This window comes from Aricia agestis, chromosome 8 (assembly GCF_905147365.1).
Source record: "Aricia agestis chromosome 8, ilAriAges1.1, whole genome shotgun sequence".
NCBI classification, from domain to species: Eukaryota; Metazoa; Arthropoda; class Insecta; order Lepidoptera; family Lycaenidae; genus Aricia; species Aricia agestis.
Genome location: NC_056413.1, coordinates 12,993,859 through 13,020,833, shown reverse-complemented (window position 1 = coordinate 13,020,833; position 26,975 = coordinate 12,993,859). Strand labels below are relative to the sequence as shown.

Sequence of the window (26,975 nt, the reverse complement as noted above, 5' to 3'; positions counted from 1 at the left end):
TTTAATTCCGTCAAGCCGGCTCGACGCGAGCCTTCGAGCTGTGAGTTTTGCGGTCCACACAGTAATTATTACTCGATTTGGAGTAAAACTATCGAGCAAAACCGCATGTGAGTACTTTACATTAATTTAAATCCTTTCGAGTTATGTCGTTTAATTACATTTGTGTATTTACGTAGCTATAACGCGTAGCAGGTAAGCTACGTGTATGTTAAAAGTTTTGTTTAATTCACTGTAAATCATTAAATACGAATGTGTATTTTATAAGGTCTTCCTCATGACTATGTGCACATAAGATCTACAGAACTTTTGGATATGATAAAAGTAGCCTATCACCTGTGTTAGGTACTTTCTATTCGGGCCAGAATTCAAATATTTCATCAGTCTAATATTTAACGAAACAATAAAAAATCTTCATAAGATTAAAATTAGTACCAAGTTTTTCAGAGAGTGCTAAGATTGAAAAACAAACCAAAAATGCGAGTTTCGTCAGGGATAAGAAAATCATATTTCTTTCTCCAACCCTTTACGAAAAAACACATACTATAACAAACTTATTATACAAATATACAAGACTAGCTGTCCCGGTGAACTTCGTGTCACTTTAAAACTTTCCCTGGACTTCTACGAATATTTTAAGACTAAAATCGGCCCAATCCGTTCAGCCGTTTTCAAGTTTTAGTGCGACTAACACATTCGAAAATCCATTTTTATATATAAGAGAAGATAAGATTGTCTCGTTCAAGTTTCAATACATTTTAACACGAATGTCTTAACTTAACACGAAAGCCCTTGAGGTTTCGACAGTGAGTCTGCGTTTAGCTCTAATAAACGATAAGAGGCTTACCGCCTCCCATGGGGCGGACGTCGGGAAATAGAAAATCAAATTAATGCCTGCTTAAAAGTTGCCAAAATTTTACACAGATTAAGTGAGTATGCAAATTGACTAGCTGTAAGTACTATGAAATAAATTGATTTGTAGGCAGACCTGCATAATTTGGTCGCGTCATGTCACCTCAGGGCCTCTATCATGAGCTCTTAAATCCATTCACTTTACGTCCTTATACAGTAAGTATAAGCACGTAAAGTGAATGGATTTAAGAGCTCATGATAGAGGCCCAGAACAGGAAAATAAGGTCTGAAAACACATTCAACATGACGTAGGTCCGTCAACTGCCTATGAATTAATTTCTTCGATGGTACAATAAATGAAAATTGATAATCTTATCTTATAATAATATCTTATATTACCTTTAAACGAGCAATTCTTGTATATATGTGTAATGTGTATATATAATTGGAATCTCGAAATCGGCCCCAACGATTTTCATGAAATTTAGTATATAGGGGGTTACGGGGGCGATAAATCGATCTAGCTGGGAATCATTTTTAGAAAATGTCATTTTATTCGTGTTTTATCGAATATGCTATTTTCGTGTTTCATAAAATAGCTAGTTTGTATTACGTAGGCAATTGAGCTTAATATGTAGACCTACGTAATTTGGTCTCGTAATGTCAAATTCCACCGATAGATTATGAGTAACTTTCAATTTTCATAATCCGACCGAATTGCGTATGTCCATCTGCCTATGAATAAATTTCTTTCATGATAATTTGAAAGAAATTGTGTAATAGCTTACCAGGTCTCACAACGGTCAGTATCGAGAAGTCCTCTGGGAAGGTGTTGTAGAACATGCCGGCGGCCAGCTGGTGCAGCGTGGCGTTCTCGTTCAGGGACAGTGCTGACTGTCCCTCCATGAGATCGGGCGGCTGGCATCGCCCGGGGACACGGGAGATACCCTCGGGCAGCTCCCCATCCCGCACCACGGACAGCACGTCGAATACTTCCAATTGGTCTGAATAAAAAAAAACAACCGTTAAATTGACGCGGAAGAGCCATGCTTCGGCACGAATGGGCCGACTTGACCGGAGAAATACCACGGGCGCACAGAAAACCGGCGTGAAACAGCGCTTGCGCTGTGTTTCGCCGAGTGAGTGAGTTTACCGGAGGCCCCATCCCCTGCCCTTTTCCCTTTCCTACCCTACCCTATTTCCTTCCCTACCCTCCCCTATTCCCCTATTTCCTCTTAAAAGGCCGGCAACGCACCTGCAGCTCTTGTGATGCTGCGAGTGTCCATGGGCGACGGAAGTTGCTTTCCATCTGGTGACCCGTTTTCTCGTTTGCCCCCTTATTTCATTTAAAAAAAAATCCTTAGTAACCTTAGTTTTCAATGTTTCGGTCTGGAGTATCGAAAAAGTTACCTGACAAAATACAAAGAACTACAAGTTGAAAAATTTTTATCAGTAAGGGTACTGATAATAATATTTCAACTTCTGATAATGATAATATTAGATCGTTTTAATTTTTGTAACGTACCACTCTTACGTCAAATGTACAAAACAATATAGAATTCTACACAGTGTTTAGAATTATATTTTTAACAAATAATATTAAATAAAAATTGTGTTAACAATACCACAACGAAATATTTTTTCTTTTTATTATTATACCTATAAACGTATAGCTAAGTTTTTTGGCAAATAACTACATCAAAGCATTTGATTCAAGAGAATACATGATTGTTATCGAAATGAAAAATCTTCAGATCATCCCGTAATATATACAGGTCACGTCTGGACCGACGGACCCTAATACGGTTAACAATAAGTGGTCTCAACCCTTTGCCAGATAGAAAATATACCCTTTACAAAGGTTTGGTTAGATTCAATGATTTGGATATGAATTATTTTTTATTTAATAAAAATGTAGGTATAAGTAAAGCCATGTAAGATTTGGTATTATTAAATCAGGCTTTCTGTAATATATCTCTCACAAAATTACATTTGAAAGACGTGTAGGTACGTTTTGAAATCCTTGCCTCACAAGTCACAACATCTTTGCTTTGAAATGTGTATTTCGGTATTGGTTTATTTTGGGGGTCGCGGGTTCGAATCCCGCCGACGGAACAAATAGTTTTCAAAGTTCCTGGGTCTTGGATGTGTATTAAATATGTGTATCATATAATAAAAATCTTAAATATATGTACCTATAATATAAATGTTTTAAATATATTTCCGTTGTCTGGCACCCGTAACACAAGTCCTTCAGGTACTTACCACGGGGCCAGACTGACGTGGTGTGAAGCGTCCATAGATATTATTATTATTAATCGAATCTTACTCCTATATACTACAGCTACTGAATATGCTTTTCAAGAGTAATTTTACAATAGGCTCTTTGCCTATGAAGAACGCGGGCTATATCTATGCTGATAATAATTGAAATAAAATTTAAGTAATTTCTTGTTACAGATATCCGGCAACCTAAGTTAATTTCAAAAACATACACAAATCCGTCTAGATATTTGTCGAGTTATTACAAAGTTTCTAGAAAATTTTGTCATCACACTAATGTTTAATTAAGAAATTTCTAGACTATGAAGTGGAATTCCATTTCCAAAATATTTTGTAATCCTGCGTGGGATCACTCGTGCTCACCTTGACCGTGTCCGTTGGCGAAAAACAGTAGGAGGAAAAGTCCTTTTAGCCAAGCCATTTCGGCCAGAAAAAGTCTCCTGTGGCAGTATTTATTCCCATCCCGGTGGATACATCAGATGGTGGACGATGGTAGGACAGGCACCGACGAACCCAAAGACTAGACTGCCAGCCGAGCCAGCCTCTCCAACAAATTGATTCGTTATTTAATACAATGGTGCCAAAACAATCAGCATCAATTACTAACATTTTAAGATCAATGTCCTAGTTATAATAGCGATTGTGTATGAAGAAATATGGACATCTGTAAATTATAATGTTTTTTATGCTAACTGACCCGGCGTTGTTGTGCCAAACATTATTTCGAATTTGAAAATATTCTAGAATAATAAAAATAAAGTAATTTTTCAGTTATATAGCTATTGCCATGGGCGTACCGAGGGGGGGGGGGGGCAGGGGGGGCAGCCGGTCCCTCCCTGGATCATGTTGACGTCCCTACTAAGTATATTATCTAGTACTTTTATCTATAAAAAATTAAGAACGAATTTTTGCCATTTGTTTGCAATACAATATTTTTACAACTAATAATTATTATTTTTTTATTCTTTATAAACACCTAGCTTATGAAAAATCTGATTTGCCCCCCCCTGGCACCAGAACCTGGGTAATTTGCCCCCCCCTTGGCCCAGAACCTGGGTACGCCCATGGCTATTGCTAAATAATAAAGGAATACTCTCAACGCGAGGATATAATAATATAATACACGTCAATTGCTGGATGCTTTTTATTAAAACCATAACTCGTAACTTTTTATGTAAATACTTGAGAAATCTCTTAATTTAGTCCGCTTACGCGTTCCGGACAGTTCAATTAAGTTTAAAAAACGCCATAATGTTAATCGCGCCCTCAGCTCCCTAATTTATTTCCAAATATTTCGGGAAAAATGTTGTTTATTTTTCATTAGATTAAAAACTTGGCGAATAAATATCGGTACTAGGTACTTGATTCTGCTGTTTGATCCAATATTAATAAAGCTTCTTGTTCGATCTAGACCGTTTCAACTTTCAGCAAATTATAATTCTTACAAGACAACCGTACATTTTTCCGGACTGAAAATCCTATGGCCCATGCCGGGACTCAAAGTATCTCCATACCAATTTTCAGCAAAATCGGTTGAGCGGTTTGGGCGTGATGAGGTAACAGACAGACAGATACTCACATTAATTATAATATTAGTATGGATGTAGGTACGTCTAACAAACGCCAAACTGCTGAGATATTTTGGGCTTCAGAACCAATCAGAACTCTGAATTTTGGTTTGTAATTTTTTTACCGTTGGATACGATTTAATAGCACTCAATCGAACAAGGAACAAGCTGTAAATAGCTGCATTAAAATAGTAGAATTAGGATACTGATATACAATATGATGTTACAAAAGCCGTATAGTAAGCCGAATGGGGGTGACTCAGGGGATTCTGCACAACTTTTGTTCAACGGCTTTTGGAAATTCGTGAAAATTGCTTTTCAATGGTAAAAAGTCACGTTATTGTTGAATACTTAATGATATTAGAAGAAGACATAGAATTATCAATATAAGTACTTATATTGATAATTCTATGGAGCATCAATATTTTTTCGCGAATTTCCAAAAATCGTAAAACAAAGTGATGCTCTGTATCACCCTCTTTTGGTTTACTATACCACCATTGAAACAACCCATTTATTGTATTTATTTTGAGGAAAGGTTATTGACTGAATCACATCTATCAGACATTATTGGTCTCGTTAGGGTGACCAGACACTTTTACAGCTCTATCTATTGCTTCTCTACATGTTTTATATTTTACTTGTTACCCAAAATAATTCTTTTATATTTGGACAATTTTATCACATGTTTCAAAGCTTTTGAAGCACAGGAGACACTTTTGGATAAAATCTAATATTATAACGGATTTGGACAAATATCTCGCATCTCCGTTGCGCCAAAATTAGCTTATAACGCGGGAACCATTCCGGGATTAGTACATTATACACTTACAGAAATGTCTAAGATCTTAGATCACATGTAATTGTTGGCCGAGGCGGAGCCGAGGTCAATAAACATGTGATCTGAGGCTTTCTTATTTACTGCCCATGGTGCGTTTACTATTTTTTCTCATCGACGGAGGCGGAAAACGGCAACATCGGTAAGCGCAGCGGGAAGAAAGTTGACGTTTTCCGCCCGAGGTGAGAAAAAAAATTCCTATGCCCTTTTCCGTGACTCAAAGTATCCCCAAACTAAATTTCAGCAAAATCGGTTTAATTGTTTGGGCGTGAAGAAGTAATAGACAGATAGACACATCTTTCGCATTTATAATATCAAGTAAGTACCTATAGATAATGCTTCAACGCCTAAATGTTCAGAGTGTCGCTCTTAATTTGGAGGTAATGGCTTCGATTCATGTCGTGTCGATCTTTCGTCCCACTAGGTTATGAGAGAAAAGAAAAAGATAGTGATCCTGTGTGTGCTAATGCGCACACACTTAGACAATATAAAATGACTCCTGCGTAGCTGGCCTAGTTTTTTAAATCAGCCACTGCCATTGAAACCATTGTGGGAAGTATATTACTAAAATATGCCTAGATTACTTAGCTACAATACCTTTTAAAAATATATTTAAGAAACTATCTTTTAGCGTTCGTTAAGAGAATACTACTTTTGCTTAACGAACGTTTAAATTAATTAACTAATTCGCACTTCTTCATTCATTTTAAAATTTCTTACGATCGAACAGCGATAATTGTTTTAGTTGACAGAGTGCTATATTACGGCTGGAATTCGACCTACATTCCACAATGCTTCGGATTTATGCATTCCATTATTCCATTCCACGTTTTACAGCCGCGACCCGAAACTTGAAATGGAGGCTGAAATTTCGGTGAAGGTTGTTTTCACTTTTGACGTTTGATCAATGTGAAAAGATACTAGATTTATAGGAATTAATCTAAGAATGTAACTCCTGATGGCTTATGGTTATGTATTTCATAATTTTTGTATTAATAATTAAGCTTTGATTATATTTATAATGTATATATAGTCTGTGATTGAGCACAACTATATTTCACTAATTTAGGGTGGGTTGCACCAACTTATTATAGTTACTATAACTGTAACTTTAACTATAAAATGTCAAATCTTTGGTTAAAGTCAAAATAGGACGCCATATTTAACCATAACCATAGAGCTCGACAAGGCTTTAAATGCAAGTGGCGAAAAAAGGAACTAACGCTGTCATCATACAAAAACACAATTTTTGACAATTCTCCTTTACCAGCAGCGCCCCCCGCCCACGTTCATTTATAGCCTTGTTGGACCAGCTGTCATCTGTCAAATTCTGTGGTCAAAGTTAAGGTTAAAGTTAAAGTTAGCCTTAACTATAATCATAACTTTGGCCATAACTTTAACTTTAACCACGCCTCTGGTGCAACCCACCCTTATTAAATGGAAGCCTCTCAGCACCAGTAACCTAAAATGTGTTTTCTGTTTTTAAAACTCTAATCTCTATCTTCTTGACTCTTTAATTTGCTATGGACTTGAAACTGTTAGTACCATCAAAAACTTAATTGGCATTGGTACGAAATATTTATTACGTGTAAGTGTTTAAATAAAATGGTTTAATGTCACCTTAATAAAACTAGTTTGTACCCACAACTAAGTTCACAATAAGAAAAAAAAACAAAGTTCGAAATTCAAAGTTTATTTTTCCCTCGTACAATCTCCGGACGAGTGTCTCTCAGGGCTGGCATCTTCAGCAACGTGTCATACAGTACGGCGACGGTCGGAAACTTCGCCAAGTCGACGTTGTGCCTGTAACGTGGATTAGACAAGTTGTTTAATTAATTTAGCTCGGCTTTTGTATGATAGTGGTAAAAGTTTGTAAGTTACAGATCGTATTGTAACTTAGGGCGGTGTTACACTTATTGATAGCGTTTTCGAGATAAAAACTGATATTATTATTAAAGCGTCTGTTACTACACGCATAAATCGCAAATTTTAAAGAATCTGATGAAAAGGAGAACATTAATTGAGTCCTAGAAATGGACATACCTATTATGTATTATACAGTATACTTTTTAATACGTGGGAGAGCCATGCTTCAGCACGAATGGGCCGACTCGACCGGAGAAATACCACGTTCGCACAGAAAACCGGCGTGTAACAGCGCTTGCGCTGTGTTTCGCCGAGTGAGTGAGTTTACCGGAGGCCCATTCCCCTACCCTATTCCCTTCCCTACCCTCCCCTATTCCCTCTTAAAAGGCCGGCAACGCACCTGCAGCTCTTCTGATGCTGCGAGTGTCCATGGGCGACGGAAGTTGATTTCCATCAGGTGACCCGTTTGCTCGTTTGCCCCCTTACTTCATAAAAAAAAATTTTTTTTTGCAACTAAAAAGTAATTTAAATGGCTTCCGCGCGATAAATGAATTTCGAAGCAACAAAGTTGAGGACGACATCTAATACTTTTAGGGCCTGTTTCAACACTTCCCGATAAGTTCCGAATAGGCTAACCACCATATAACTTGACAGATGAAGTATTATGGAGAATCTATCAAAAAAGTTGCGAATAGCCTATTCGGCACTTTATCAGAAAGTGGTGAAACAGGCCCCTACTAAAATAAAAGTAATCAGTAAGTTGAAAAATATTGTTAATTAGCATACTAATTTGTTAAAAAAGAGCATGTTATAAATGCTCACATGACACGACACGGACGCAAGCAGAAAATGCGTCTTAAAACTTAACCTGCCAGTGCCAGCTTTCAATGCCTTTGTTCTAGATTTTTCCAATATAAAGTTTATTTTTACAGTCTACGGCGAACGGCCAGTATATTTTTACGACGATATGCGCACTGGTGCAGCGGACATTGGATATTTTCGCATGATAAATGATACTTAATATCCTTATAGGCCGTTTGAAAATAGAACAACGTATGTTTAATTATGGACTTGAATATACCAACTACGGGTTCATAGCTAACTAGCTTCATATCTTTACTTGGTATGTAATTCTTAATGCTAAAATACTATATTTTCGAAAAACGAACCATGTTTAAATTAATTAACTATACTTACTTACTGCCGCACTCAGAGTGGAACATTAATTACTTAAATGTAATTAATTCATTTTTGACATAAGCCCCATACGTTACTTGTCGAACTATTCATTAAATGAAGGTTAATGATAATTAAATGTCTCTGAGTACGGCGGATAATAATTATTAGTAGGTATGCACAATGCACATTTGAGGTCAGTCATGGGCAATCAAAGACGAATATACCTCGTTCGTAATAGTTTGTATTGTTCCATCATAAGCGCAGAAAAGTATAAGTACTTATATTTAACAGCAGTATACGCAGTATTATATACTCAGTCATGACGGAGGCTGTGTAAATCATCTCATTAGGGCGACAGCGGCCATTTAAAACTAGGTCTCTCTGATCAACTCGATGCGGTATAAATTGATAGAGCACACGACTACGCTGCTTTGAAAGGATTTGATTTATTGCTAATCAGTAATTTAACACTAATATTGTGAATGCGAATGTGTTTAGTAAGGGTGGGTTTTTACTTTTTACTAGGGAACTGACAGTTCATTTAAAATTTTGTTTTAGTTAAAGAGTTAAAGTAATTTGGTGCAACCTACCCTTAGTGATTGCTTATTTGTAATTTTTAGCCCCAATTTCACCAACGTCTGTTAGTGTTAACAGCTTGTTAAAATGTAATGTCTTCTCTTTCATTCATATGAAAATCGAAAGAGGTAACGTGATACTAATTCCGGCGTTAACTTCAACAGTCGTTGGTGAAATTGGGGCTAAAGCTACTATAATTGATTTTGACCTTTATGCAGAGGCGTAGCTACCGCCGTTCCAATTATACGGGGGCCCTTGGCCCCCCAAAGTGCGTATGCAAAATAAATAAAAACTTTCCTAACATAATTTTTTTTAATTCACAAAGTTGAAAGAAGTACTTCCTTTGCTACCCGCGTAAAGCGTAAGGTCAACAGCCACCCTATGCAATTCTTTTGTGCGAAGTTTGAACTTTCATAAGGATCTCCAAGAAATTTTTATCTCTGGGGTCCCGCCCCACCAAGGTACGCTACGATTCTGCCTTTATGGTGGTTTAGACTTTAGATAAACACGGACTTTTTATCACGAAATTAAAGAACAGTGTTCCTGTTGCTATTCTAAAACTCGAACAGTTTTTATTTATAGTTTTATTCATCACGTAATTTGTTTACAAACCTAGAAAGCGCATTATACACTTGAGGCACCAGGCACAGGTCAGCCATGGTCAGGTGGTCTCCGACGCAGAACTGCCCAGAGCTGCTGCTGGTCTTCAGCAGGTCCTCCAGCGTCTCCAGGCCTCGCAGCGTCCAGTACTTGGTAAAGTCTTTATACTGCTGCTCCGTACTGAAGTGGGATGCCAAGCCCACGTTCTGTAGCGGCTGGATACCTGATACCACCGTCTGGAATAAATGACAAAGTCCATGCGACAGCAATGCAACAGGTGATGGACAGCAGTGCAATATCTGCTGTCAATCAGAAATGTACTATTTTTTTAAGTGACTTTAAAAACACTCAAATATCTCTGAGTGCAGCGAACTTAATCAGGAGACCCGCGGCTGCTCGCTTGCCGCGCGCGGCGGGCCTCGCCCGAGGCGGTTCGCTTGATGTGGACCCGCCTATCGCCGCACTCAGAGATATTTGAGTGTTTGACAGATCATAATGTTCGGGGCTTATATAAACATTTTCAATATTCGTTTCTGAGTGCGGCAGTTACTAATAAAGGGTGCCAAGATCTTTTTAGTTCTTGAAATTTTTACCTCGCATATCTCCCTCATTCTGGCCTTCAGAAGAGGAGTTGAAGGCAGAAGACTCGGTTTAGGGTAAGTGTCTTCTAGATACTGAAGAATCGCCATAGACTCCACAAGAGTAACACCATCTACAATCAATGAAAAATATTTTTTATTCAGCGTATTGACTATTGAACTTTAAACTTTTGTTTTGTGTTTATTGTCACATTTGTACAAAAGTTATTTCAGCTTCTAAGTTAATACAATAATGATAAATAGGAATTTCTAAGTTAATATTTCTAAGTTAGTATTATTTTTCTACTGCTTCATTACACTATAGTACAGACAGACCATAAGTTTATGAGACAGACAGATAAATTGACAGATAGGATTCTAGTCTTCTTATCATTTTTGGATCAAATGATCTAAGAAATAACAACATCCATACAAAGATTCAATAACATAATATCGTTTAGGCTAAGTCTAGACATTTGCATAATCGTATATTTTATTCTGATTAAATGCGTTGCGAGTCCTAAGACATTTTTATTTTAGGATGTCCCTCGGGTTCTGTTGTTTCTGCTATAAATTCTGGCTACACTAAAGATGCAGTGCATGATTATGTCTTAAAAATGTCTAGACAAATGTATTACTAACATCCTTAAAAAAAAAACAAACAGGTTATTTAGAAAAACATAGTTAATTTTCAGAGAGAGCAGCTGGTAATAATCAGCAGCATAGAAGTACATTACTCTTAACGTGGCTAGTATAGAAAAGGGTTTTTTTCACGAGAATGGTACACACATATTTATTTTTTCTTTGCCCTAAAGTATGTCAATAATATTACTGATTTCTACTAAGATCATTTTAAGCCAACAGAAGAGCTTTATTTATTTTGTTCCTTTTCGTGTACATAACGTTTCAACCCGAAGTTTTGAAAAGCGCTTGCCTAAAGACAATTTTCTTATAATCCTGTAACAGAATGGGCGTTTGACCGACGAAGTGCCCGGTAAGAGGGCATTGATGAGACAAGAGGACTGCATCGGTTAATTTTATCCCTTAACAGGTCTCAGAAAAGGGCTCTCCGGATATAAGCCTCTAAGAATGCGTCAGGTACTTTGATGATTTGGTACATAAATAACTTTTAAAGAAATATTAAAACAGTTCACTTAGTGAAACCAAATTAAATTGGATAGCTATAGTGAGTGTGGCAAAGTACGCCATCCCGGCAAGTGCGCCATCCCGGCAAGTGCGCCATCCCGGCAGTGCGCCATATTGTATCCTATATTTCCAATCAGTGGAGCTAAAATGATCGCTTTGGAGAATCATAATATATGAATCATGATATTATTCATTTTTTTTTAATCACAAAATGCAATTCTGCTTGCAATTCATGTCTAGTAATTCACGTACTAATTTGACATTCGTCAGTTTGACAGTTTTGACAATTCATTTGCTGAATTGATTGAGAGGAATTGCTAAATGTGACCATTTAACGGCCGTTCCCAATATTTGATCTATCTTTGGTTTTGCCCTACTAGAGACAGGAATAGCTCACATTAGACATTAGACACATATGTTTTATGTCAATTGTGAGTTATTCCTATCTCTAGTAGGGCAAAACCAGAGATAGATCAAATATTGGGAACGGCCGTTAGCCCAGCAGCAGTAGGTATGGAATTATAGCTATATGGCGGACTTGCCGGGATGGCGCACTTTGCCACATTCACTTTTTAAAATTAAAACTTATTTTGACCAAGTAACACAATGCTTGCGATATCTCTAACTTTGTTGGTGAAACTAACAAATACAAGATCGTCCTTCTCTCTTCACACTCACGCCCGTCTTTCATATGCCAGGTGAAAAAGGACGGCGCGGAATCATCGCCGATTTAGTTTTACTTGAATAAAAGACGAACTATAATGATTAATAAAAAAAGTGTTTCGAGCAAATTTAGGTTTTATCAATACCTTTTTAGATATTAAAAAATATTAAAGAAAAGACAGCAAACTTCGAAGATCCAAGCAAAAATGTGTCTAAAACAAGGTTTTTTGTAAAAAAGAAACTATCGAGCATTTTTTGAGTAATCGTGTTTTCGTCTTGAGCATTTAATCTTTATGAACTGAAGTTACTTGTGTCAAAAATCAGTTTTCTAGACCTTACAGATTTTGAGATTTAGGTTAATGTATGTAGTCAAGTTAGGGTCATATGGGCGTACGAATTTTATTGTTTTAACCTCGTTCACATTCTACTTTGTCACGTTGTTACAAATTCTCTTGTTACATCTTTACCACAATAATTTATTGTTTTATTATGCGGGTATTGACGCCCGCAACTCCTTTGCGTCAAAACTCGTTTATCGCGTGGAATACATTTTTTTGGAATAAAAGTATTCTATGTCCTTTCTCGGGACTCAAAGTATCTCCATACCAAGTTTCAGCAAAATCGGTTCAGCGGTTTAGACGTGAAGAGGTAATAGACAGACAAACACACTTTCGCATTTATAATATTAGTATTTATAAAAAGATATTATATTAAATGGAGATTTTTGGTTTTCACTTTATAAGTAAGTACTGTAATATTTAGTAAAGTATACGTGAAAATTAAAATTCTATTTAACAAAAACATAATTTTATTGATATGGAATAAAAGTAGATAAAACACCAGACATAATAGTTTCGAAGTCAGATCAACCAACCTGTGCCATCCGAGTTTAAATCCTAATTTTTGTACAATATTCATTGCCTGTAAACAAGATGTAAGTTTTTGGAATATCAATAAACGTATCATTATTATTATTACCTAAAAGTTAAGTAATAAGTAATAACAATCAATAACAATTTATAAATACATATTGTAAACAACCAGAACAACTTTTCTATTGTTTATTTGGATCGTTTTCTGCGGGTTCGCAACCGCAAAACAAACTGACTGAACTTCTTGTTGATTCTATGGCTTCTGAGTCAACTGACAACTTCCGAAGATTAAACTTACTTATAACTTGGTGCTACTTATAAATCACTGTGATCTTAATACAACTAGCTTTTGCTCGCGGCTTCTTTGACGTTTTGGTGGTTATAACCATACTTTAGTATTTTAAATTAAATATTTATATTATTTCTTTTAAACTTTGTATTTCATGTAATTGATTGTGCATAATAAAGTATATTTTCATTTAAGAGGGCGACTAACCCAAAAAATCAAACATCGTCCTTCTCTCTTCACACTCACGCCCGTCTTTCATATGCCAGGTGAAAAAGGAAGACGCGGATTCATCGCCAAATTAGTTTTTTCTCGATAACTCGATAAATATACAACATGTAAAAAATCCGCTAGGTCGATCTCTCAATATTAGAATTTAATACAATGTGTTAAAATATTAACTTAGTTCAATGCACGGTTATGGCAATAAATGAAAAATTCGTGAAAAAATTAGATGCATCTTTGTGATTTTTTTCTATCGAGAAAATTTTATGATATCGTGTTTTTGCTCAGATCGAATTCTTGGAAATATAATGTAGTATCTAATTTTAGGTATGCAGGTGGTAATGCAGGTAGGTAGACATAACTTCGAGAGAGAAACCGATAGGAGGATACAGTTGGGTTGGGCAGCATTCAGGAAGCTAAGCCACATTCTCACGTCGCATATTCCGCAGAGCTTGAAGACGAAAGTCTTCGATCAATGCGTGCTTCCCGTTATGACCTACGGGGCGGAAACCTGGCCTTTTACAGCTGGGCTAGCTCGTAAGTTTTCCGTCGCTCAGCGTACTATGGAACGCGCTATGCTCGGAGTTTCTTTGGCGGATAAGCTTCGAAATGAAACAATTCGTCAAAGAACTAAAGTCACCGACATAGTGCAGAGAATCAGTACGCTGAAGTGGAACTGGGCTGGTCACGTAGCTCGAAGAACAGACGATCGCTGGAGTAAACTTACTCTGGAATGGAGACCAAGGCTGGGAAATCGGGGTGTAGGTCGACCTCCAACTAGGTGGGACGACGATCTCCGCTTAGTTGCAGGCCCATGTTGGATGCGAGTAGCAGGAGATCGGTCATCTTGGCGTTCATTGAGAGAGGCCTATGTCCAGCAGTGGACGACTATAGGCTGATATGATGATGATCTAATTTTAGAAAATGAAACAATTCGGGGCTTATTTTCAAGTATAAAAATTAATGAATTATAAAATCGACACTTTAGGGTTAGTCGCCCCCTTAATTTCATTTTCTTATCAAATACGAACGTGTGACTGTCTGTTAATTCTTCACGTCCACCATTTTTATGGGAAACACTTTTAATCCCGGATTCCCGGAAAAGGAAATAGGATACTTTTTATCCCGAAAAAATGTACGGTTCCCGCGCGATAAACGAATTTTAGCGCAACGGAGCTGCGGGCGTCAGCTAATCTGCTATAATTTAGCGACGATTTTCTTGGAGCACAATGATGCGCATATCAATTTGATGACCCAAATACTTGTCAATTCCGAGAAGCTTTTTCTATTATGTTTATTAGCGGTGCCAGAGTTATTGACCCAACATACATACAGTTGACACCATCGAACTGATTGGACGAATCTACTCAATATTTGAGTCGTGATTTTATTTATAGAAATCGTTTAATTTTATTAATATAAAATTAATTATAAGCAAAGATTTTAAAACGTCATTTTACGATGTTTAAACGTACATAATATTTGACAGAAAAATATTTATATTATAGGTAGGATACATAAAGTTACGAGATGGTTACGACTTACGATATAACAATATCGGTAAGTAAGTCAATTTAATGCCTCAAATGCCAAATGGCCTAAAAAAATTAAGACTTGTGTATTGCGGTTGAAATTTTATTCCATCAAATTATACCTAATCGAGTTGAAATAAGTAGGTACATGAAGTACCTACTTACGATCTGCGAAAGATGCTGTAGCCTGTAGTATCTATGGTATGAATAAATTCAAATTAAAAATCGAATATTGAAAAGGTCACGTTATTCCGATTGGTACTAGAAAAATACCCTTCGATTAATTAATTCGTAAAATCGATTATGACCGTGAACATTGAACAATGACATTTTAATAAAATCTACATACTAATTGATATAGGACAGCACAATTTGTATGGCTGCTAATGAATATTGTTATTGCTGACATCAATATTATTAATTGCGCATTGATGTCACAATAGAGACCACTCTATCGGCAATAGCTCTCCAGCATGAGAGTGGAGTGGAGTGGAGTCCAATAATTATGCTAGATGCTTATATTATTCTATGTATACTAGAGCTAATTCAGACCGCATCGCGACGCGTAGAGCATTTCTAAAGTACGGATTTGTCAGATTTGCATGACGATTGACGTCTCACGCATTTGAAGTCTGTCATTTATATCATAGTAAAAGGAGGGGAAGTAAGTTATCTTTTACTTTAGAAAGGCGTCTACGCGTCGCGTTGCGGTCTGAGTTTAACCTAAAAAGGTTTGTACATGTCAAAAGTATTTTGTTTTCCAACATTCCATCTCGTAAAAACTTTTACAGTCCCACAAGCTGCGGCTTGAAATGAAGTACACCACAACTCTGAGCATAAAAGTATTGAATATGATACGAAAGTATTGAAAATCTGGGTACGAATATCGAATACATTACGAAAATAGAACCTGTATCATCGTTATAAATCACGAGGCAAGAGCCACGAGATGGCTAAATAAAGTAGAAACCAAGGCCAAATAAAGGCCAAGTGCGTGTCGGGCCACGCGCAATATAGGGTTCCGTAGTACCGCTAGTTTTTAGGGTTCCGTACCCAAAGGGTAAAAACGGGACCCTATTACTAAGACTTGGATGTTTCTCTGTCCGTCTGTCTGTCTCCAGGCTGTATCTCAAAAACAGCTATAGCTAGACTTCTGAATATTTTACAGATTGTGTATTTATGTTGCCGCTATAACAACAAATACTAAAAACAAAATCAAATTTATAATTAAGGGGGGCTCCTCAACAACAAATGTGATTGATTTTACTAACTCAAAAAGTTCTGAAGTCTAAAAAGACTTCAGAGGGTTTTGAGTTATAGTCGATCAACTAAAAATCACGGCTTCTCAGCCGTGATAGTTTTAAAAGGAAAACTATCACGGCTAAGAAGCTGTGATAGTTTTCCTTTTAAATTCAGCATAGTAGAAGGGGGGGACACTGGACTCTAACGATTTTTTCCACTTTAAAACTTCATATTTCACAAATGGATCCCTAAATCGGAAAATTATCTATGAATACTCGTAATATTTTTAAAAATCTATCCAACGACACCCCACACGGTGGGATGGACGCGAAAAAAAAATCATCCCCGCTTGATTTGTAGGGGCCTACATTTTATTATTTTTAAAAGATCTTATAAACCATTTTGTCGGCATTATTAACTCTTAACCACCTGCCAGCGGTCTCTGAGACCGCAACGTATTTTTGAATTCAAATATTTCGATCTGTATGCGTCTTACGACAGTGCGCGTCTATATATCTTTTCTACATACACATTTCTACATACGCTACCGCTCGGCGAGTGTGGAAGTGCGCGCGTTTGGCCAGGGTAAGTTAAAAATATTTCGTCGGCGGTCTCTGTGACCGCTTGTAGGTGGTTATGTGATTTTTTTTCACCCACACGATTTTTTTGTTTTATTGAAAAATGGATAAAACCGATGAAAATATAGAAAGATGGTCAGACGAAGATTGTAGTGGCGTGGAACCCGATTCGGTCGAGTATGCTATTCAGGTTGAAGACTGCACATCTGTTGTGGAAAAACTTGAAATTCTCAAAACATGTTTCACGTGTGATACAAAAAAGATACGCAAGACTGCTTACTTATGCGCAAAGTCCCAATTTGTTTGGAGTGTGCGAGAAAAATATGCTGTGACTGCCGCAAAAATTATGAATATTTGGGGGTTGCAATTTTGTTGAATTTGAAGATTAATGTTTCGTTTTTTTATTTAATTTTATAGTTGGATTCCTTAGTTTATAGAAATAAATCAAAAGAAGTTGATTTTTTAAGTTCCTCTATCTATTAGATCCCTTAATTTAAGAAGAGTATATTTTTGTTAAACTACTACTAGTATTAAAATATTATAATATATCTCAAGATTTTATTATAGATTATGTTATTTGAAGGTCTGAAATAAAAGTCTAAAGCATAAACAACTATTTTATTCATTTCGATAATTTCTTGATACCTCCGATCCTTGAGCGGTTTCCAGGACCGCATGTAGGTGGTTGTTACAGAAATAGGTGTTAAATAGTTAAGGATTAATATAATATACATTCATGCCGAGTTACAGATTTGTAGGTCCTATAGTCATTAGCTGTCATTAGTCTCTGAGCAAAACCGCGGACGGACGGCCAGACAGACGGACGGACATACCGAAACTATAAGGGTTCCTTGTTGACTACGGAACCCTAAAAACGGGCCGCACTTGGGATATTAACTCTTACCTTAAAAAAACCTCAATTTATTTTGAATTTTTTTATATTTTTAACCGAATTCCAAAAAGAAGGAGGTTATATATTCGGCTGTGGATTTTTTTAAATAATCTACAGGGTGTAACAAAAATATGTGATAATAACTTTAGGATATGTACGTGTTCCTTGTAGAGAGTTCACTGTGAAAGTAGTAGCGCTGAAAGACCAAATTTTTTTTTCACTTTTGTATGGGGAAAGGGGAAACTCGTGACGCTCGGGCCCTTGCCCATACAAAAGTGAAAAAAAAAATAATTTTTCAGAGCTGCTACTTTCACAGTGAACTTTCTACAAAGAACACCTACACACCCTAAAGTATTATCACTTGTTTTTGTAACACACTGTATAAATTGCAAAACATATGGGGAGCCTACGTTCGGGGGCCGCACGCGCGTGATTTTCGGCCTGCTGATACAGATGACAGATCATTATCGTGAATATTCACCATAGTAAACGCATATAATTTATAACTGATTGTGTTCCTTATCAGAATGAACCCTAAGTTTTTGTTATATATAGTCACCGATACGGCTTATCATTAATTTAGTCACACCCAAGTTTCTAATCTGTCTAGGAATTCTAGAAGTGCTAAAATTATCCTCTCCTAGTTAGTTGTAAATTGTAATACTTCATTAAGACCATATTAAGGCATCATTAGTTAGGGTTGTGTTATCGCAAACGGATGGTGGCACCCGAGATCAACATTAGGATTTACTAACGATGATTGCACTGAATCACTTACATGTTGTTTATCAACCGTAACGAATAAACTTAAGTTTTACATGCTATTTTGGTTATTTTAACTAAGGCATAGGTTTTTGGCAATAATTATCATAGGTTCAATAAAATTAACAAGTAACCGCCGTACTCATATTTATTTAAATACAATTAAGATTTAAGTATTAATTAAGATTTAAGTATTAATTATCTCTGAGTACGACAGTTATATTGATATACGTCTTTTTTCGACTGGCTTTAAGAATTAAGACTAACTGAAAGCGCCTAAAAGTATAAATATGTTCACTTACGATAAAGCGGTTTAGCTTACACCTACTTGGCAACACGCGTCACACATTTAAATATTCCCGACGAGTACGTGGAACAAATGAGATGGATATTGGAGTATTATGTCCCGTTATCGGGGGTTCGAATTCCGTGTACATATCAAAAGAAACGCGAAACTCATTTCGGAGCACTTCGACTAATCACGCGCGCACAAAGGGCCAGGCCACTAAACGCGGCGGCGCGGCGGCGGCGTCGCATCGTAAAAATCTCCAACGCCACAGAACGCATCGTGGAAATCTCCGATGCGACAGCGCATCGTATTGAGCAGTGGTACTTCTTTTTATTACAAGGGCCACAAACACGTTTTGGTCTTTGTGTCTCGGGCCGTAACCAAATTTTTTAGTGTTAAAAGTGTAAAAATGTTCACGGTCTTTATGACGACTTTGCACTGTTTTGCTAATGAGCGTGTAGTTCAAAATAATTAAAACTTCAAGCGGGCCACTGATAAAGTAGCCCGCTTGAAGTATGGAGGATAGATGGAGGACAACTATCTTATATGGGGGATATTTGATAAATTGTCCAGCTGTACGCAGTAAATAACAGTTGAAAAATCCTCCAAGAGTGGCGCTAGCCGCAGCAAAGGGTATGGAATGAATGTAGCCGTTGGTGACAAAATATAAATTGAAGTTAGCCGAATAGCCGATTCACAGAATTACTGGGTTAATACCAATATATTTTGAAAAATATAACCTAAAATAGCTGAAATAAAAGCTGATAAATGATTACAAATTTACCATGTTGCTACTGTAGCGCCACCCTAATTTAACGCATTTCAGCGGACACTTTTTACATACAGAGATAGTTCTCCTCCATCTACACTCCATAGCTTGAAGTTAAATTATTTTGGCATAGAGTACTACCGTACCTTGCTTATCGTACAATGTCGTATCCGATAAAAAAATTTCTTGCGACACTGCATTGCATATTTACGTGCGATGTTTTTGCGATACGACGCCGCAACGCAGTATTGTGGTTTGGCCCAAAGCGATTTCTGCCGAGTTTAATATTCCTTATGCCGTGGGGAATCGACTTATCTGGAACATAGGTTTGAATAATATGACTTCGTTTGGCCTTTGTGATTACAATTTACGCGGATTTTTCATTCTTGTAGTCGGTAAGTGTGGGTAAATATTTTCCTAGCTAGATTCGAATAAAATGAGCTTTGTATATTTACTGTAAGTACTTGCTACATAATGCTAAATATAAGTAAGATATAATTTTTTTAAGGGGTAAAAGGCCCACCGCACATTCCCACCACTGCAACTTCTGTGTCGCCATGTTCCAGTGCATCGTCGCGGAGTAATGTGGAATGGTGTATCCACGAGTTGAGCCTCAGGTGAGGCAGAGGCGGTGGGGCTGCGGTCGTATATCACGCATTTCCCGTAGTCCCACCTTCAGGAGCAGGAACACCGTTGGGGTTTTAGTGGGTAGTCCCGGGTGCGTCTTCCGTCCGCCCCAGGGAGTCCCACATACCTCGGTGGTCCTCCCCAGGCCCCGAGGATGCGTAAAAGCATTCCCCCAACGAAAAAAAAAAAAAAAAAAAAAAAAAAAAAAAAAAAAAAAAAAAAAAAGGATCAACAGTGGTAACCAACCACGAAAACCCTTTGATATGATCTCAGGGATGCCCGAGGGACAAGTTAAATCTGTCTTGGGACCCGCAACGAAATTAATCAGAAGAAATGTAGGAGTAGGAAATATCCAATTTCCCTTCCCAAGCAAAGCGGGAGACAGCCAAATTGTAATGACATTGATGTCCGAACAAAGGGGGAAGCACCACGGGAAAAAAAATGTTATTCTTAATACAATATGCCTACTTCATAAAAAAAAATAATGACATTTATTTATAATGGCAAACTTGTGTTCGATTGTTTCCAATAGTATTTATGACAAAAACGTTTGAAAGCACGGAAATTCCTTGCGCTGCCTACGAGGTCATCGTAATATACGACTCCAGAGACACATTGGAGGCTGTTTAACAGATCGGTTCTTTCCTCATGCCAGAGACCGCACTCCCAGAGTACGTGATGAGCAGTTTGTTCTTGCGGGCTGTCTTCGGTCGATCACTCGCAAAAAGGAGATGAAACTAACTTAAATCCATGAAGTTTAGCTTTAAAATTACCGTGACCTGTTAGGAATTGTGCGACGCAATGATCTATTTCTATCCAATGCATGGCGAGTCATTCACGAACCGAAGGAAAGAAATTGTACAGGTGACGACCTTTGATTGAGTTGTCCCACCGTTCCTGCCACTCGGATATAAGATTTTGTAGTGTAAAGTCTAGTGGTTCAAATAGTCTATTCACTTTATTCCTGTCTCTCATAGTTAAGAAATCAAGGGTCGTAATTTTTTTATTTTTGTAATATAAAGCAGCTCAGCGCTGTATTTCTAAGTCTACAGGCAAAACACCCGACAGGACAGGAAGTGCTTCAGTACTGACCGTTCTATATGCCTTACATAGGAATATTAATGCGAGACGTTGGCTTTGTAAAAGTTTACGCCGGGCTGCGCCAATCGTAGCCCTATCTGCCCAGACCGGTGAGCCGTAGCATATTCTGCCTAAGTACGTGGCTGTATATATAGTTTTTAACGTTTTGAACGAGAGACCCCATGTAGATGTCGATATTTTAGTAAAACTATAGAAATTTATTTTTGCTTTTTCACCCGTTTGTATGATATGTTCTAAGAATGTGAATTTATTTTCTAAAATCATTCCAAGATAACATAGTGACTGTTTACGTTTGTCATTTGTTTCGTTAAGTTTAATGCGAGGAGTTGATATAAGAGAGCCTTTTAAAAGAATTTGATAAGTTTTGTGTGCCGCAAATTCTAAACGATTTCTGTGACCCCAACTTGCAATTACGCTTAGGCACTTGTTAGCTTTGTTCTCTATTTCAGTTTGCGTATTTCCTTCAACAAGGAGGAACCCGTCGTCTGCATAGCCTACTAGATAACAGAGAGGCGGTAAAGGAATACACAGCAAATCGTCAAAACTTATATTCCACAGGTATGACGATAGCACTGACCCCTGTGGGCAGCCGCGGGTTAGATCTTTGATATAGATGTAGTGATCGAGTCGTAGTTTAATTACGCCGTGACGGAAATACGATTGTAGTAAATAATAAATATTGCGGTAGCATCCTCTGTTCCGCAGCTTTAGTAGTAGCATCGGCCACCAGGTATTATCAAAAGCTCCTGCGATATCCAAAGATATACCTACCACGTATTTACATTCAGATGAGTTCACTATTTTTCTGACTTCGATTGCCGCATCGATTGTCGATTTTCCGGCAGTAAATCCAAATTGCTGTTTATTAAACTTCAGCCCGCCTGGTAAAAGGCGGGGCACAACCAGACGTTCTAATAATTTACCTAAGCATGGTAAAAGTGTTATAGGCCGGTAAGATTTCGGGTCATCAGGTGGCTTATCACCGGCTTTTGGAATTAATTTAATTGTGCCGATTCGCCAAATTTTTGGGAACGTGCCTTCTGCAATACATTTATTGAAAACTTCTAAAATCGCTGATCCAGCTGTTAGACAAGCCTGCTTAATCATAATGTCAGAAATTTTGTCCTCGCCGGCGGACTTTTTTGTAGGTAATAAATTTACGGCTTTAATAAACTCATCGAGGGTAGGCAAGTCGGAAACCCGGGCGTTTACGGGGTCAAATAGTCGGTGTCGAATTTCTCGGTGATGATCGTCGTCCAAGTCCGGCTCGTCGTCAGGGATCAGTACGTCTAAGTAGGCCTTAGCTGTGTCTTCTAAGCTGTGAGTAAATGAATTATTAATTTTTATATTCGAGATAAAGTGTGGAGCTGTAGTATTGTTCGGTTTTAATTCTCGATATAAAGAGGACCACGGGCCCTCCCTATCTTATCTATCTAAGTAAGATTACCTATAATACTATAACCTACTAGACAATGCAATTATATCTTACTTAGATTACCTATCTAAGTAAGATATAATTGCATTGTCTAGTAGGTTAGATGCTTATTAGTTATTTATAATATATTTGCGTTAAGGTAAGTCATTAACGCAAAGATCGATGATATCCGCGTGTTTGTTATGATTGCCTGAAAGAATTAATAATCGTGAAATAAAGTAAGGCGTTAAAACTGAAGGCAAACAGACATAATTACACTAACCTTTCCTACAGGACAGGGCCATGGTCTAAGCAAATACCTATTAGACCTCTAGTTATAAAACATATTCGCTTATGCCTACTATCAAAAAAATAACCACAGCCGAACATATAACCTTCTCGTTTTTTGGAAGTCGGTTAAAACTTTTATATAATTATCTACACTAATATTATAAAGAGGAAAACTTTGTTTGTATAATTGTAATGAATAGGCTCAAAAACTACTGGACCGATTTATAAAATTCTTTCACCATTCGAAAGCTACATTATCCACGAGTAACACAGGCTAAATTTTATTAAGGAAAAAAAAAGTTTCCGTAAGATATTTGGGTTTTTCGGAGACAAGGTGTAAAAAATAAACCAGAAAAGTTACTTATTTTGCGTACGCTGCCTAAACTATGAAAGATAGAACCATAAAATGTTCTAATTAATTGTAGATCTTATAAATATCTACAAAAAAGTCCTCGACACACTATACCTATCTATTTCGAGTGAGGCACAACAACAATTTTTGTTATTTAAAAAATCTTGAATTTTTTGGACTACATTTAAACGCGTTTATTTTACTCATGCTATTAATCCTTATCAAAATAAATTATTTAATCACTAAGTACAGTTTATGTAGATAATATTTGGTCTTTGAATGACTAAAATTGGACGTTTGGTTTTGAAGTTATGGCAAAATTAAAATATGTATTACGATTTCTACTGCACGGCCCGTTGCGAAGTGGGCGTCATCAAGGCGGGAGTCGCGTGCGCGAGGGGGGTTTAGATCTATTAGTTCTTTTCAGAGCTAGAATATTACACGCTATTAACATTTTCTTAAATATTTGCCTAAGAGAGCCAGGTCGGACGACCATGGCGCTATACTTATATATTAGTCACTTCAATAAAATAATATGGGCAAAACAACGTTCGCCGGGACAGCTAGTACTGTATACTATAGGCAGATGCGGAGCTATGCTATTTAGTCGGGTTATGGCTTAATCTTCTGATATAATTCGGCCAAATTACGAAGGTCCGCCAACTATGAATCAATTGCACTAATGGTACCAAATTCTTACATATGTAGTCTTTCTAAAGTGCTTACCAACTACCAGCGCGGGGACCTTTTGCGAGGGGCTGATGCTGCGGTACTCGGCGCTCAGCTGCTCCCGGCTCTTCACGATGTCCACTTGCTTCTCCTCGTAGGGTATGCCCTTGTAGTGGAGGGCAGCACGCACACGCCACGTGCACGACGACAGCCAGAAACCGTACAGCACTGGTTTGCTCATCACCTATAATAAGTCTTTAACCGTACTTACTCTTAGGAAATTACATCTATATAAAAAAGAAGCTAATAGAACAATATTTTGCGTTCCAGCGTCATTTTATTATCGTTAGACAAAAACAAAACAAACGAAGACTAATAAACCGCCTCGACTTATTATGAGTTTAACTGTACTATTCGTCCAAGTAGTAAACGGCATAATAACTTAGCCAACGCTCTTAGAAAAGTTGATATCTAAATGTTAGGTATTTAGATGAGGCAACAATAACAACAAAATCTGTAATAAGTATAGTTTTTAGTACCGGCACAATGTTGAAAAAATTATAACTAAGTACTAAGTTTACTAAATAAAAGAAGACGAAGGGGAGTTTTGCCGGGAATGTGAAAGAGTGATGTTGTATTTTTGTATTATTTTCCTAAAATTGTGTTAACTGGGTTTTTAATGTGTAATATTGTAGGATTTAACCATTAGATATTCGTTATCGTGCACAAGTGTAGGAAAGTAATGCAATATCCAGAAACGTGCTATTTTGTGTTCCCTCCAAAACTCCATCGAAAGTTTCAGTAAAGCGTCCTACCACTTTACTGAATCGACCGGCTTGACTTCTTGACTGTATTGACTTTTACTTAGACTTTGACTAGACTTTAGACCTGACAATATAGAAAAACGATGCTGAAAATTGTATTAAAGAATATTGTTTATGTATCAATAGCCGAAGTGCCTTAATAAGAAAAATAAAGAAGACGAAGTCTGAATATATCCTTAATCTGTGATTATAAGAATATATATTTTTTATACTGTGGTGTTTAGTTTATGATTCATCCGCTAGGGGCGCTGTTTTATTGTGGAGTATTGGAAGGAAAACAAATGGCCGCCGTGGTTCATATTATGCTAATAAAACCTAGTTAAATGTCAATATCTTCTTATTTTCGTGCAGTTAAGATGTTATTAATATATTTTTATATCGTAGCCATAAAATTCTTATGAAATATGCAGTAATATGTCTAGGAATGTAGAAATAGTTTACTTACGTAGGTATCTGCTTTATCACACGCTCCGTGGCGGTCACTGACCGAATGAGTTGTATCACGCGGCACGCCGCGCCGGTTCTCCATGAATATGTTTATTTACAACTTAGCCCGGCCGCACATTATCCGAATTTCTGATCAGAAAAATTCGGACGTCCCGTCACGCTCATACATTTTGACACGTCAGAATTCTGATAGTAAGTATGCGGGGTCCACAACAAAATGTATGAACAGAGTGCGTTCCGGCCGGCGTCCGAATTTTTCTGATCAGAAATTTCGGATAACGTGCGACCGGGCTTAACATACAACTATCACTGTTCAAAATAAATACATAGATAATATATTGTATTCAAATTGAAAGTCATCTACTGATACAGTAAATGGCAAATTCACTTGATAATGATATTATCTATTCATATCTGTCTTAACTTATCTAATTCTTTTTGTAAACAATATATTGCCTTCAAGGAAAATTGACAAACTGCTATAATATCCATCCATAGTAATATTATAAATGCGAAAGTGTGTGTGTCTGTCTGCCTCTGTGTCTTTCTGATACCTCTTCACGCCTGAACCGCTGAAGAAACGGCACAAATTCCGGAACAATGTACGGTTCCAGCTTGATAAACGAAATTTGGCACGTTGTTGGTGTCACGACTAAAATATTTACGAATTATGAATATCGGGTACTTTGTAACTTGTAACTATATTCTGCTTCAAAGGCGGATCTTAAAATCCTTGAAATTTCAGTGCAAATGTTGAACTGTCCCACTTCTTGTGAAGCATGAAGCAGCGCAAATGTGAAAGACGAATAATGAGAATTGTACAACGTGTCTTATTGCAATCGCTCCATTCTGTCTCAAACACATACAAATTCTACTAAAATTGCTTTTGTGTATATACTTTGTAATATGGATTTGCCTGTATTATAGAATGTTATGTTTGTGCTTTGATTTATATAATTATGTTTCTATGGTATCAGTTCTTTGCAGCCATACTAGTAAGAAAACTTAGAGTTTAACACCATTGCCTGCACGGACATATTACTAGCATTATCATTGTTTTGTTGTCATTTATTTTATTTAAATACCTCTATTGTCTGTGTGTCGAGGACAGAGCAGATTAATTACCCTATTATATTATTTATATTATAGTATGAATGTGTGATAGTATACTTATTCTATGCTAATACAGCTTCTTAAAAATATTTACTACAACTTTTATCACACAATGAAGGATTTCATATATCTTTGGGTTTGAATAAAAGAAAGTCCAATGTTATGCATGATTTTATTTACATAATGTTATGTTAGGTAATAATACGTACCTACAAATAATATCAAATACATACTTGTCTATAAGTAATATTATTAACTTGGATTTTATAATTAGGTACCTAACATTATGGAAGTTTCACAATTTATTATTATTTCTTATACCTATTAATATTTCAAATTTATTATTTAGGTTCGTATATATTTGCAGACAGCGGTCAAACTTTTGAAAGATAATAATTATTAAGTACCAAATTATATTTCAATGTTTCTCAAAGGTTTCAATTTTTATTGCTATAAAACTATGTATTTAGATGGCCATACCTACTCAAATTGACAAGAAAATAAAGACAAGAAGAACTAATAAATACGATATTCATTAATTAAA

General features: G+C 36.8%; 2 protein-coding genes across 3 annotated transcripts in view; both read right to left on the bottom strand.

The window, feature by feature from the left end:
* The window catches only part of LOC121729265 (collagen alpha-1(I) chain-like), a 48,634-nt gene extending 44,995 nt beyond the window's left edge, over nt 1-3,639 (bottom strand). Inside the window, exons 1-2 of the mRNA XM_042117724.1 lie at nt 3,496-3,639; nt 1,638-1,853 (exon numbers count right to left, since the gene is read on the bottom strand). Of these exons, the coding sequence (XP_041973658.1) occupies nt 1,638-1,853; nt 3,496-3,553 (274 nt within the window). The 5' untranslated portion in view covers nt 3,554-3,639. The remainder of the gene's footprint in view (nt 1-1,637; nt 1,854-3,495) is intronic.
* A 3,580-nt stretch (nt 3,640-7,219) lies between these two features.
* Nucleotides 7,220-25,457, bottom strand: LOC121729676 (probable maleylacetoacetate isomerase 1). Of its 2 annotated transcripts, none has more exons than XM_042118263.1 (5): nt 25,317-25,457; nt 24,105-24,291; nt 10,353-10,471; nt 9,772-9,995; nt 7,220-7,341 (listed from the first exon to the last, which is right to left on the bottom strand). In XM_042118263.1, exons 1-5 carry the CDS (start codon nt 25,398-25,400, stop codon nt 7,224-7,226), a joined length of 732 nt encoding a protein of 243 aa, XP_041974197.1. In that variant the 5' UTR covers nt 25,401-25,457; the 3' UTR covers nt 7,220-7,223. The 2 variants fall into 2 exon arrangements, with proteins under 2 accessions (XP_041974197.1, XP_041974199.1); XM_042118265.1 differs by having other exon boundaries at nt 24,105-24,302; nt 25,317-25,364.
* Between the last annotated feature and the right edge of the window lie 1,518 nt (nt 25,458-26,975).